The sequence below is a fragment of the Etheostoma cragini genome, chromosome 21 (genome assembly GCF_013103735.1).
Source record: "Etheostoma cragini isolate CJK2018 chromosome 21, CSU_Ecrag_1.0, whole genome shotgun sequence".
Classification (NCBI taxonomy): Eukaryota; Metazoa; Chordata; class Actinopteri; order Perciformes; family Percidae; genus Etheostoma; species Etheostoma cragini.
In genome coordinates, this window is record NC_048427.1 from 10,898,745 (window position 1) to 10,912,560 (window position 13,816).

General features: G+C 40.6%; 1 protein-coding gene across 1 annotated transcript in view; it reads right to left on the reverse strand.

Annotated features, from left to right (window-relative positions):
• Window positions 1–3,303: 3,303 nt before the first annotated feature.
• LOC117937272 (transient receptor potential cation channel subfamily M member 4-like) overlaps window positions 3,304–13,816 on the reverse strand; it is a 17,950-nt gene continuing 7,437 nt past the window's right edge. The window contains exons 8-28 of the mRNA XM_034861098.1: window positions 12,911–13,144; window positions 11,387–11,489; window positions 11,163–11,284; window positions 10,256–10,540; window positions 10,018–10,119; window positions 9,780–9,908; window positions 9,402–9,531; window positions 8,955–9,100; window positions 8,435–8,547; window positions 8,147–8,272; window positions 7,966–8,012; window positions 7,613–7,851; window positions 5,930–6,045; window positions 5,555–5,687; window positions 5,288–5,462; window positions 4,976–5,141; window positions 4,703–4,884; window positions 4,304–4,436; window positions 4,149–4,221; window positions 3,927–4,013; window positions 3,304–3,806 (exon numbers count right to left, since the gene is read on the reverse strand). Coding sequence (XP_034716989.1) covers window positions 3,753–3,806; window positions 3,927–4,013; window positions 4,149–4,221; window positions 4,304–4,436; window positions 4,703–4,884; window positions 4,976–5,141; window positions 5,288–5,462; window positions 5,555–5,687; window positions 5,930–6,045; window positions 7,613–7,851; window positions 7,966–8,012; window positions 8,147–8,272; window positions 8,435–8,547; window positions 8,955–9,100; window positions 9,402–9,531; window positions 9,780–9,908; window positions 10,018–10,119; window positions 10,256–10,540; window positions 11,163–11,284; window positions 11,387–11,489; window positions 12,911–13,144 — 2,895 coding nt within the window. The 3' untranslated portion in view covers window positions 3,304–3,752. The remainder of the gene's footprint in view (window positions 3,807–3,926; window positions 4,014–4,148; window positions 4,222–4,303; window positions 4,437–4,702; window positions 4,885–4,975; window positions 5,142–5,287; window positions 5,463–5,554; window positions 5,688–5,929; window positions 6,046–7,612; window positions 7,852–7,965; window positions 8,013–8,146; window positions 8,273–8,434; window positions 8,548–8,954; window positions 9,101–9,401; window positions 9,532–9,779; window positions 9,909–10,017; window positions 10,120–10,255; window positions 10,541–11,162; window positions 11,285–11,386; window positions 11,490–12,910; window positions 13,145–13,816) is intronic.

Sequence of the window (13,816 nt, forward strand, 5' to 3'; positions counted from 1 at the left end):
GAAACTCTTTGGGTGTTTGTGTTGTGAGATTTGGCTCTCTTTGTTGATCTTTCATCTGTGGCCTTAAAATGTATAAACACTGGAGAAGCGATAGGATTGCAGCCTATCTTCGCCTCTTCACTCAGGAACTTTGTGAAGCGTGCAAGATATGGATAGCTTCCACAAGAGTCAAGTTCCTCTACAACAATTGAACTCCACTTGCGCACAATCCATTCTGGTAGTTTTTTGAGCTACTTGTGATTCTCCTTACAATCGTTAAGGATAGCCAGACCTTTGAGGTGTGGGATCGCCTCAGTGCAGGCTTGGAGGAAGTCAGCCAACTCTTGTAGTGGTTGCGGGTCGTTTGTGTTGATCTTTGGCTATGTCATGAGTTTATCTAAAAAAGCCTTTTGTCCGATGAACGAGTTCCCATTTCTGTCTTGTAAGACTGTCCATGCTACATTGTATGCGCTCTCGGAATCTCGATAAAAGAAATCTTCTACAGCTTTGCACACCCCCCCTGCGAGATTCATTTTGAGATAAAACATCTTACTTGGCATATAAATAAGCACATGCTATAGTTATTCCTCAAGAGCCCACATTAATCATAGAAGCATATAATTTCTTAGATTAAAATAAACCTAATACATTTTTTAGAAATGTCCTCACTTCGATCTGCTTCCCTTCACCACTTAGAGGAAACATATCTTCTAGAAATTTACCAGAAATTGTTTAGTGAAGATAAGAACCAGTTCCCTTTCTTTTCCTATTTCACCAAAGGTCAAAGAAGTTCTCTTCAAAGTGATGATTAGATTTATCCATTTAACAACATCTTGCATCAAAGGTTTAATATGGATGTGAATGTTCGTACTTTCTGTAATTCTGCCATTGAAACTGCAGAACATCTCTTCTTCTCTTGTAATGTAACCATGACGTTCTGGGAAGCTTTCCAGTACTGAATCATGTACGATACACAAAATATCCTAATGTTAGCTCAAAACGCCATTTCAGTGACAGCCTTTGTTGTGATTGATTGAACTTGTAGCCAGCAGTGAACAAACTTCATTAAGTAGGTCCATTTTTACTGTGTTGACATTACAGAAGTCTCGTTAGCATCGTGTATGCTACTTGTTGCAAAGTGGTGCATGCGCAACTCACATTTTCACTCGTCAAAGTGAAGCATGCACAACTCAAATCAGCACTTGACTTACATCGGGGAATGACAGAATCTCTGAAAGGTTTACAAGGCTTCTTCATGGGCTTCTATGTAGTTTAACAGTGGTCGGTATCCATATGTGTTGCTTTACCCCCATCTAATGGAGAATTCTGAAATTGTCACTTGAGACACAAATTGTTTGCTGGCTCCACAAATAAAAGGAGATTTAAACATATTTACATTGAGAAATACTAAGTTCATTTACAAATGATGAAATATGATTTACAAATTAGACACACACACATACGCATTTGCGGATTCTAATTCCTGACGATTTTTTTCCGCAAATGTGTATCTGTGAATTTAGATCTGCATTCATTTTTGAGTTGTGTTTACAATACTTATGAGACTGTTTTAGCAACATAGCGGACACGGAGCGCGGAAAGTGTGTCAGTGCCTCCTGGACGGGTGAACCGAGACTCGGTTTCCTGTGCTTTCTTTTCAAAATGTGCACCTTACTAGCTAATTAATTAGCTTCAGTTAAACACTAGCTATCAGTGAACATAAGGTAGGGTTTATGCGTTTGTGTGTTGGCCCGACCCCACATTTGGCAAGTGCTAATTTCGGACCCTGCACAGTAGGCTACTGTGAAACAGTAGCCATTTAATTTAATTTGTAAATGTAAAAGAACTTGACTGAAGAAGAATTTGTTTGTTGAACATGTTTGAATCATCTCCGCAATGGAGTTTAGTTCTGTTTATTTTTTCAACAGTAGGCTGTTTTGTTACAAAGAAAACAGAAGTGTTTACATAACATGATAGATAGATACGTTATTGATCCCTAAGGGGAAATTCAAGGTCCCAGTAGCTTACAGACATCACACACCACATACACATACAGCATTTTGAAATAACAAATAAACAAATCCACACGGATAATATGGATATGAATATACTGTGTATATGTACATACTACATACATACTGAATCGTTTTTTGAACCGAGGATCGTTTTTGAATTATAAATTGAATTGTGAGCCTAAAAATCTGAATCGAATCGTGACACTTTCTCAGTCGTAGACCCCTAATGATCATGGCCTACAAACAGTGAGACTGGGGCAGGCCTGGAATTTCACCATTTTAGAGGCAAGGCCACTTGGCCTATGGTGTTGTCAAGTTTTTGATGACACAAAGTTCATTAAATGATTTTAAGTTGTTTTAATTGAATAAAAATAATCTTGAGCATATAGTAACAATCAGGGGGCTTGATGGCCAGAGATGGGAAGTAACGAAGTACAAATACTTTGTTACTGTACTCAAGATTTTTCATATGTTTTTACTTTACTATTTCTTTTTTTGGCGACTTTTTACTTACTCCTTACATTTTAACAAGAATATCGGTACTTTCTACTCCTTACATTTAAAAAAATTGACTCGTTACTTTAGTTTGGTACAAAAGGTTGTGTAAAAGGTGTGATTGTGACTGCATGTCAGAGAATAGCGTGGACACGCGCCTCACACCGCAAGCGGCCGCGCACGCCACACGTAGAAAAAAGTGAGAGAATAGAAAAAGAAGCTAGCTGTCCGGAGGATAATCAGTTGTAGACTGTGTGTGTCTTTGAGAACTGTAAGTCATATAACTGATGTCAGTTAATTTAAACCTGTTGTATTGGTCTATAGTTCTGGCACATTTAAAAGTTACGTTACGTTACGCCCATGTTATACTGATGCTTGATTGTAATAAAGCATCAACAGAGAGACGTTGTCTCCGTCTGTGTTTTAACAGACACACCTGGGGCCAAGTTGGAAACCAGAATCAGCTTTAAATCCAGTCCTAATCTAGTCCTCACTAAATTTGAAATAATTTCACTGGAGTTAGTTATTATTTTTGCGTCATCAATACCAAATTGAATCTAATTGGATGGGACATAGACTTCTCACAAAATTACACATGAATTCATATCTTGCTACTCAGTCAGAATCTTATTTACCAGGAGTCCCAGTCTCAGTCACAATAAATAAACTATATGTTTCAGGCCTATTGGCCATTTAAAATGTAGGCAATGGCATATAAAGAGCCTTTTTCCATGTCCATTGTATTTTCTCAGCGTGCTCTCTTGTTACATCTGTCTGGTCCAGGTAGCTTTGTCATTCGCAAGGCTACTTTTACTTTTATACTTTAGGTACATTTTCAAGCCTCTACTTTGTTACTTTAACTTGAGTAAAGAAGTTAAATCAGTACTTGTATTTTTACCAGATCATTTTTTAACACAATTATCTGTACTTCAACTTGAGTACGGGAAGTGAGTACTCGTGCCATCTCAGTTAATGGCCAAACATTCTTGAAAATGTCAATTAAAGTTGAATTTATAAACCTAATTTTAAATTATTTATGAGAGAATTGAGTATTCCTTTGTATTTAGATTTGAGCATTATCTCCCTGTTAATGATTGTTTAATTTGATTCTGAGTTTCGGAAACACTTTGTAGAGTCAGTTTCATGTTAAGCGGTGCGGGCGGGGCATCAAGGCCAAACTGAGAAGGCACGGCGGTATGATATTCCTGCCCTTGAACGGTGGTTGGGTAGCATGGGGGCAGCCAAAGTAAAAGCTCTTGAGTCTTAAGGTATCCCTAAAGATGAATCAAGTGGAACTGGAAGATGGGGTTGATGCATCTGTGTAGGAGAAGAGGCAGAATATGGTAAGTTAAGGGACAGGGTAAATATTAATGATTCAAGGCAAAACCACTCCATAGTTACAGTGACGAATGTGAGCTTTGATTTTGCACTACTTGCTGTAGGTGGAGGACGAGAAGGTTTGAACGTGCTGCTTTGTGCCAAAGTATCCACAATCCAGCTGAGAGCATGTGAACAATATTCCATCTGAGAAGGGTGATCAAAAGAGCCAACATTTGTTTATTGACATACAGTAACTCCAAGAGACCTGAGGGAAGCACCAGCATGATAAACAATGGTAAACTCAGTTAAATGATATGAAATGAGTGCTTTCCTCTTTACCTCATTCTCCAGAGCCCTCAGCCTGTGGTCAAATCCTCTGCTTTCAGTCACATGTTTAAGCACATCGTCCACTCTAAAAGAAAAAGGAAAATTCCAGTATGATGGAGCCAAAATCTTTTCACTGCTACAGTGTTGGTGTAGGAAGGAGCGCTCACTTGACAGACATCCGTTTGAGCTTCTCTGAGTCAGAGCTCCTCTGGAGCCTGTTCTGGGCAGACAGGAAGTCCTCCTTCTGAATGTTTTCCCATGTCATTAGCCTGTTAGCGGCTTTCCCTCTTAACTGCAATACTAATGAGAAAGATAAATAGTTTTATCAATGCTATCATTCAACTCAGGCATGGTGTTTCCAAAACCAAGCAGGAACTACCATGGCTGAGTTGAAGACGATTTGGAAGCAAAAATATCCAATTCCCCTTTAGATTCTGCCATTAGAGATACTGTATTTTGTGGAAAGCTACAAAAGACAATAAACTAATATTGTTAGTTTCAGAGGATTACACAATACCTTAATAACATTAATTAGACTAACTTAAGAACCCTGTTCAAATACTGACCAAAGTGCAGCATCTTGAAAGAGGGCACCTTGCGGATAACCCTCTTGATAAAGATGTTGATGTGAGAGAGGATGATGAAAGGAGGAGCGAGGGAGGGAAGGGAGTGGTACTGAACAATCAGGTTGTAGCGCTGGAACTTCCAGTAGATGTCGCCGTTAGCCTGCACTTTATTGAAGGTGTAGCTGGGTGGACACAAAGAGAGCAGCGTAAAGAGTGCTGTTGCGAACTGTAGCCACGGAGACAGACTGATGGACACCTTGCTTTGTTCTTTACCTGAACATGGCGATGAGCAAGTTGATGAGCAGGATATTGGTGACCATCAGATAAAGTACCAGCAGAATTACCACCAGCCAGTTATTAGACAGAGTCCTGCATGGCTCATCACCACTTTGGATCAACGTCACATTGTGTGTGCAGTCCCTGTCCCATGACTTTTTTACTGCGATGGACACAAAAATGTATACAAAAGAATACAATTTGTCTTGTCTTTTGATATGATCATATAAATCTGCTATTGGGTTACTGTGGTGATTTAAAAAAAATGCTTTTTCTCAAGATGCATGGCACACAAACAAACACTTATACCATCCATCTCTTCCACAGGGATCTGTCCATAGATGTGCAAGTACGGTCTGTAGAAAACCCGGCGAAAGATGCGATCTAAGTTTGGGTCGTAGGAGTAAAGCAAAGCCTGATTGGCTACTCCATATGCTATGAGCCACACCATCATGAAGAAAAAGAAGAAGAAGACATCCTTCATCTGAAAAAAGGAGGAAACAGTTTCCATTATTACAATGCCAACATCCTGCTGAATAACATTGGCATCATGTCAGCTTAGGTAACGTTTCTCACCATCTTGCCAACAATGATGATTTTTGGCCCCAGCTGTTTGTGAATGGCAAAGATGTGAAGGAGACGAAGGGTGAAGACCATAAAACCCACACACAGGGTATCCCTGCCAAATCCATATGACTGCTTAAACATCCTAAAACCCAGAATGAAGCAAATCAAATGTTACAAACAGCAAGTGGTCAACTTATAAAACAACCCTACAAGCTTAATTTGATACATCAAACAGCACTTTAAAAATGGTACACAACTGGAATTAGAATCTTACTGAGGATGGAAACGGCGTCAGCACTCTTTATATTTACCAAATTCAAGAGAACAGGATATACAAGATGATTCATAGGATAGTCAAGACATGTCTGTAGTAGTTGTGTGTACCTGCAGATTACTCCTATGATGAACAGCGTGATGGCAGTGATGTCAAACTTGTTCCACACATCCTGAATGTACACTCTCATCCTCTGACGGTAACTCATCGACCCCAAAAATAATGTCTTTAGAGAAGAAAACATCAATCAAGTTCAGAGATCCATAGATTAAGCACAGATATGGACAGAAAGCAGTTTTGATCTGTGCAAGATCTCTTTCAGAAAGCTATTGGAATAACATTTAATGTGAAGTGATATTCTCACATCTACACATCTTCTATCTATTTCTGCAGTGGCTAAATGTGAAGTAGATGCAATAAGGAAAACATTTGATACAAGTAATGCCCTCATAATCAAACCCCCCCCCCCCCCCCCTTTATTATTAAGAAGAAGGACGTGCACCGATTATTAAGCTGGTTGGATTTAAGGAAAGCAGGTGGCCCCGATGGGATCTCGCCTGCCACCCTGATGCACTGTGCTTCAGGTGCTCGTTTTCACAGACATTTTGAATCAGTTGATGATCTTATTCAAGGTTCTATTTTGTTTGTCATTAATTATTATTCCAGTCCCAAAGAAGAGCAGTGCCATGGGCCTGAATGACTACTGACCGGTGGCCTCTCCATCAGTGGTCATGAAAAGTTTTGAGCGGTTGGTTCTGTTCCACCTTAACCCATGACAGCTCCCTTCTTGATCCACTGTAGTTTGCTTACAGAGCAAACTGCTCAGTAGATGATGCAGTTAACTTAGGCTTGCACTATGCTCTGGACCACCTCCACTCTCCTGGCTCCTATGTAAGGATGTTGTTTGTAGAACAGTGTCACCTTTAATACAAAAAGCAGCTGTTGGGGAAGCTGTCATTGATGGGGGTGGAAAGCTCTATCTGCCACTGGATCATGGATTTTCTTGGAAACAGACAACAGCATGTGTGGCCTGCTCCACCAACAATGGAGCGTGGTGGAAAAGTGGAAATGGTGATAGACTTCCGCAGAGCCCCCTTCTCTCTTCCACCCATAACCATCAAGAGCTCTGTTGCCAAGAATGTGGAGTCATTCAAATTCCTAGGCACTGTCATGACAAACAACCCGAAATGGGAGGAAAACTTTTCCACTATTATTAAGAGGGCTCACAGTGGAATGATGGAACTGAACATCTCAAACTCTGTTCGGTCTAGGTTTTGCAGAGCTACGGTGGAAAGCCTTCTGTCAACATCGATTACTGTATGGTTTGCCTCAGCATCTGCCCAGACGAAGAACAGACTGCAGCGCATTGTGCACACAGCAGAGAAGCTGACTGGACAGACGCAGCTGTCAATCAGTGACCTGTTTGAGGCCAGGAAGAGGGAAGCTAAAATTGATGCTGATCAGTCCCATCCCGCAAGTGACATTTTTCGGCCGTTTCCCTCAAAAAGAAGGTACAGGGCAATGAGGACAAGGACCTCACGCCACCTCAAAAGCTTTTTTCAAAGAACCATTTCCCTCCTGGATAGCTGATCCATTGCACCCCCCCCCCCCATTTTATTCTTGGACTAATTTACTATTTAATTGCTTTAAGCATGCTTTATGCAGTTATACATATATACTGTTTGTAAATTTTCTGTGTTACTGATTGCCATGTGAAATTCTTGTCTGTCTGTTAAAGCATTTGGCGAATAAAGTGATTCTGATTCTAAAGTACGATGTCTCGCAGTACTCACCTGTCGGATCTCCTCACACACAAAAGTGAATACCCAGAAGTATAGCACATACTCCGAGATGGCCGGACCAGAAGCAGACACAGGGTTGAAGTCCACCAGCAAAACATACGCAAACAGCAGGAGGAAGAGGAAGTACATCAGGACATTGCCCAAAAATGCGGTGACAGGTGCAAACCAGAACTGTCGCCATCTTGACACTACATATGGACGCTTTGGGGGTCTGTGAGAGTGGAGTCTGCCTGTTAAGTAAGGTTAAAGATATTGGACATGGATAAGTGGACAAGTTCAGTCATAACTGAAAATGATAATTCCTGCAGCTTTTTCCAGAGAAGCTGCCTTCACATAAAACTTACCTTTGATGGCTGCTGTCCTGCTGTTTGGTCCTGGTGTATCAACTTCCCTGGTACAACAATTACATAGTTTTAATGAATAAACACAACATCAATGAAGTAATGTCCATTTAAAACTCGGAGGCCAGTGTCGTTTAAGGCAAAACCTCGAACCAAATCTCTTTAGAATTATTTAGAATCTTACATGTGGTTGATGTCGGCGAAAGAGAAGACGGTGTTGCCATAGAGGCTGTGGCTGTCCCTGCCCAGCCCGTCCTCGTCAGGCTCCCCCTCCCCATCCTCCTCTTCTTCTTCCTCTTTCTCTTGTTTCCTGTTGGGTTGGAGTACGATTAGATTAGATTAGATAATACTTTATTCATCATTTATTTCCTACAGTAAAAAGCAAAAAAAACGGTGTAAAGTGTCACTGCTGAAATGTTTACAAATCTTCTGAATGCTAATAAATAAATAATAATCCTATTGTGAATTTTACCTAAAGGAGATTAAGTTGGTGTAGCATAGGATGGGGCATGAGAAGGTGAGTAAGAGCTTCCACACCTCCGTGTTCCTCTGCATGTCACCCCACCAGATCTGGGACAACAGAGTCTGGACCAAAAGACATAATTAGACCATTTTCACCAACTGCAGTTAATTTGCATAATATTAAGTGGCTGTAATTATTCCTTAATTATGTCCATGTTGTTTTTGCAATTACGGTTACAATTAATTAAAAGAAGCAAAGATTTAAGCTCCACATTATGAGTTAACCATTGACAGAGCATGTATGTCAATATAATGCAAGGGTTTAATCTATAGGATTTCAATTTTTAGAAAAAGACAGAAAAGGAAATTAATCTTTAGACTGAAAGTGGGTAATCAGGTTTGAGACACAGATTTACATATTCAAAAAGGACTAAGCATAAACATAACCAGTCAAACTGCCACAAATAAGTCTGTGACTGGTTCCATTTCTCCCTGTCATATGTCACAAAGGTGTGAAAACAGTGACAAACCTGTACTCCGTCGTGACTGAAGAAAAGTCGGGCGTCGGCGCCCATGCCCATCTGGAGGCAGGTGGTCCCACCCCATACTACAGATTTCCTAATTAGCAGGGTGAATGAGCGACTCTCATTGCTCCGATAGCAAGAGCCAAAAACATCTTAGGAAAGGGAAAGACAAATGCATAAATTATTTGGTTAGATGGAAAGTCCTTATTCTGAAAATTATACAAGAGACGCTACTGAATTGCTTCATTTGATGAGAAATTCCAAAATGTACCCCCCATTACCATAATCAATAAACGGTAAACACTTGAATAAAAAGTGAACAGTTAAATCACTCACATGTTACTTAACTCACTCACAAGGAGTGGCCAAATAACACCAGAACGGATGTAAAATGTAATGTCTGATTTTCTGCATTTTTGTTTTTTTAATCAGATGGTGTGTTTTTGGTCTCACCATGTGCCAGGTTCTCAAACTTCTGGGCCAGGTCTTTTGTGGACAGTTTGGCCTCAGTCTCCGTCTCCAGCTTGGAAAGTTCCCTCAGAATCTTACAGCCACCAAGAGCACTCAGCACAGACTCCCCTGCCTGGGAGAGACCGCAAAGGAAGTCAGAGAATACAACCTCTATCATAAAAGGTACTGAGACAGGATTTGGCAATGAAGAGGATTCATTAGCATTTTACTAATGTCAGTCAGTTGGTTAAAAGAATCTTATGTGTTACGACAGGCACAGTTGTGAGCCAGATTGCACCAAGAGCATAGAGAATTGTCATGTTCTTATTTCATAAAGTTACACAACAAATGTCTTCTTCCTGTAGCTGTCATGAGTTTTACCATCTCCCAGAAGTAATGGGCCATCTCGCTGCGTTTCTGGAGGACGGACCAGATGAAGAGCGAAGCCCAAGGGGAGAGGCAGCGCTTCCTGCGATACAAGCATTCTCCTTGCAGAACCTTACTGGCACGCTGGTGGGAAGAAAAGAAGAAGGACAGGGGGTGTGAGACTGACAGTGACAGTTGTCAGTGGTTCATTAGTTTTGATATATGTCTACATATTAAGAAATGCAGAGATTACCCTAAAAACTCTACTCTTGACTGATGTCTGTTCTAAGCCCAAAGCATCGTAGTAAAATGGCTGGCAGATGTCACCCATTAACAGTTCCAGGAGCTCTGCAACCTGAGGAAAAAACAGGGGCAAAATAACAAACACACAAAGTATATGTGTAAACTCAAACTATCTTTAAATTGTTTTTGATTGCAAAACTAGATCAGAGGCATGGCATGTTGCGCTCATCAGAAGAAAAAAAAAAAACCTCAAAAAGGCTGATCTCCGTCCCTGGGCCACCCTTTTTCTTTTTTGCCACTTTGGAAGGGGAGAACTGCCGGTTTGATTCAGGTGCAGCTGCCAGCCGCTCCGCTAGTTGTTGCTGAAGTAGCTGGTAGAGCAATGTCCCTTCAGCCACGGAGCAGTAGAGGCTTTCCAGCCTGCCATAAGTCAGGTAGTCCAGAATGTTGAGGCCATTCTCAGTGAAAAGACGCACAAACTGAGGCTTGTTGTTTATCAGGGCATCTGTCATGGAGGCTTCCAAGTCTTCATACTATTTAATTGGGTGAAAGTTATAATACAAGATTTAAAAAAATATACATTTTCACTTATTTCACACCAACCATAGCCATTTCACAGCAAGGCTAAACATGTTTTATTTGTCAAAAGTGGCATATTACGGGTTAAGTTTGTGTGACATATAAACAAATATCCATGTCGATACAAGCTTCGATGTTCGCCAACAAAAACATGTAATCGTAAAATAGATAAGAGTTCAGTGTCGCAGATACACAGGACTCCTCTTCGACCAATCAGCACCTAAGTTTTGGAGCACCGTAACCGCTAACAAGGAAGAAATGCTTGCCTTGCCTTAGAGACTGGCATGAGCCCCGTGACCACCATGGATTCGGCAGGGGCAAATACAGTAATGACAAATTAACATATATCTACTATCTAACGATCTTTTGTTATGCTCGCGGACAAAACGTTATTCAAATTCATTATTCAAATCAAACAATCCAATTTCAAATATTTGGTTCAAATACAGTTTTTAAATGCAATAATTTAAGTTTAGCAATTCAAATGATGATAAAAATTACATTGCGCGCACACACACACACAAACACACACACACACACACACACACACACACCCACACGCACACACACACACACCTTCCATTGGATGTCTCCATTGAAGAGTTCACTTTTGGCAAAGCCAACCCTGTTCCATGTGACAGCTAGCTTCAGTTCATCATTGTAAGGGCTGTCCTCCTCTGACGCACGATGCCTACTAGCTGAACACACAAAAGCACACAGAATTACACCACAAACATCAAAATAAAGGCATGTTGCTACTGAAAACAGCAATATCCATAGTTTTAATTAGATGGATGTACCTCCCACCAATGTTTTGAGCAGGAGTGTATCAAACTCATTTGGGCTGTCCTTCTCTCCATGGTAGATTGTAATTAAGTCTCTGTGCTGGTAGATGCTCAGAGCCTGGAGATCAACAACAAGGATACAAGACAAACAGGAATATTGAATATATGACCTTAATACTTGATGATACGGAGAAAGAGACTGAGTAGACAGATAGTGATGGAAAAAGATTTGGTGACAAACCATGATAACGTTAAATGTAAATAACTGGCCAGCAAGTAGAGTTCAAAAAGATAGAAAATCACAACACTGATAATGTTATTACATTGCAGATTTAACAATCATTAGGACAGTGAATGAGTCAATATCCAGCCACAATCGCAAAGCATTTCAAAGCAGTGGTGTCGATGAACTTACATCAAATCAAACTCACACAAATCAGTAAAGCTGCAGCTGTGAGGAGGGTGAGATGGCAGAGCAGAAAAGCTAACATGTATTGATGTCATTTCCATTCAAAAAATAGAGTTCAGCTTTTTACTTTGCATTCTGGGAATTTTCCCAGGCAAAACACCGGCAAAACACATGATCCTTATATGATCCCACAGTCAAACTGACCCTAATAAAACCTTGGTGTGAACACAACATAATAGTGATTTGTCCAGTGGAAAACCTGGAGGACCAGTATAAAATAGTGTGTTTGTATTTGACCTATTTTGACTACACACAATGCAGCCAATCCTTATTCAGTCTTATCAAACAAAAATAATCCGATTATGCCATATGAAAACTTACTTCCAAATCACAGCTTGTGAGTGAGTTAATTGCAAATAGCAGCAATAAGAAAAAGGCAGCAAGCTGTTTCAGGAATGTGGGACCATCTGAGACAGGTAGTAGCTTTACGTCTACAGCCACAGTAGAGAATCAACTAATGCTCATAACATACAACAATTATGAAGTGTTGGATGACATGAGCAACATACTGATCATTTGCTGTTCTTAGAGCCTTAGCACTAGCAGCAGCAAGGCCAATCAGATAAGCTTGCTCTGAGGGTTATAAGATAAGATAAGATAAGATAATTTGTTTATTAGTCCCCAATGGGGAAATTACTGCACTACACTCTGTGTACACACTTTTGTTAGTACTCACACACAGGCCTGAAATACACACACATGCTCAGGACCTATACATGCACTATACATGGAGAGATGTCAGAGTGAGTGGGCTGCCAGCTGAACCAGCGCCCTGAGCGGTCGGGGGGTACGGTGCCTTGCTCAAGGGCACCTGGCAGTGCCCAGGAGGTGAACTGGCATCTCTCCAGCCACCAATCCACGCTCCCAACTTTTTGGGTCCATACGGGGATTTGAACCAGTGACCCTCCGGTTCCCAACCCAACTCCCTATGGACTGAGCTACTGCCACCCCAAAACCCTATGGTACCCTATGCTACCCTATGGTAGAATAAACAAGCAAGTTTACTGGCAAACTGCCCATATTATTCTGCAAGTCACATGACAACACGTGACTCGGCCCACAGCTCTTACCCATTCAACTAGTTTGTCTGACTCCGCTTCAGAAGGGAAGTGCCGCCTAACCCTTTCTGCCACATTGTCTTTCAGATCTACGCTGGGACCCGCCTCGCCATCTCCGTCGCCGGAAGACTGGCCAACTTGACCTGATGACAGATTCTCCACGACATCGCTCAAGAAGTCAGCCAGGCCTCCAGAGCCAGCAAGCACCAGCCAAGGCATGGAGGTCTTCAGGGAAAGATCCACACTCTGATAGAAAATAGGATAACAGAGAGACATTAATAATGGAAGTCAGCCAGATATCATTGTTAAGTGGCAAAGGATCCAGACTGCGTCATTTAACAAACATGTGAAACAGGTGTGTACAATTGTCAAATTTAATTTAAGCAACTTTAGATTTATTAAAAAACAGCTGCCCTTACATGCCGTAAAACCGTGTATGCACTCAATGATTTTTTCACACAAAACATTCAGTATCACAAGCTGGTCACAAGCTGGAAAAACAACAAAACACTTGTTCCACTGCAAACAAACACTGAAGGCATTTGACAAAACGCCATCAAGTTATCACCACTGTTACATAATTCAAAGACATACCCTCATGACCTTGTTTGCTGATGTTAGTCTAGTCTATAAAGTAACTAATGATTTGGCTGCCCCTCCATTAAATTAGTTTGTATCACTGCCTTCAGACAATGGGAGGAGAACCTTTTTTTAATAACAAGTTTTTTTGTTTGTTTGTTAATTTAATCTTATTGTGTGGTTCAAATATTTGATTTTCTTCTTTGTCTATGTGAGCTACCCTAATGTTAGCCATGCACATACATACATACATACATACATACATACATACATACAAACATACATATATATATACATATATATACATACATACATACATACATATATATATATATATAT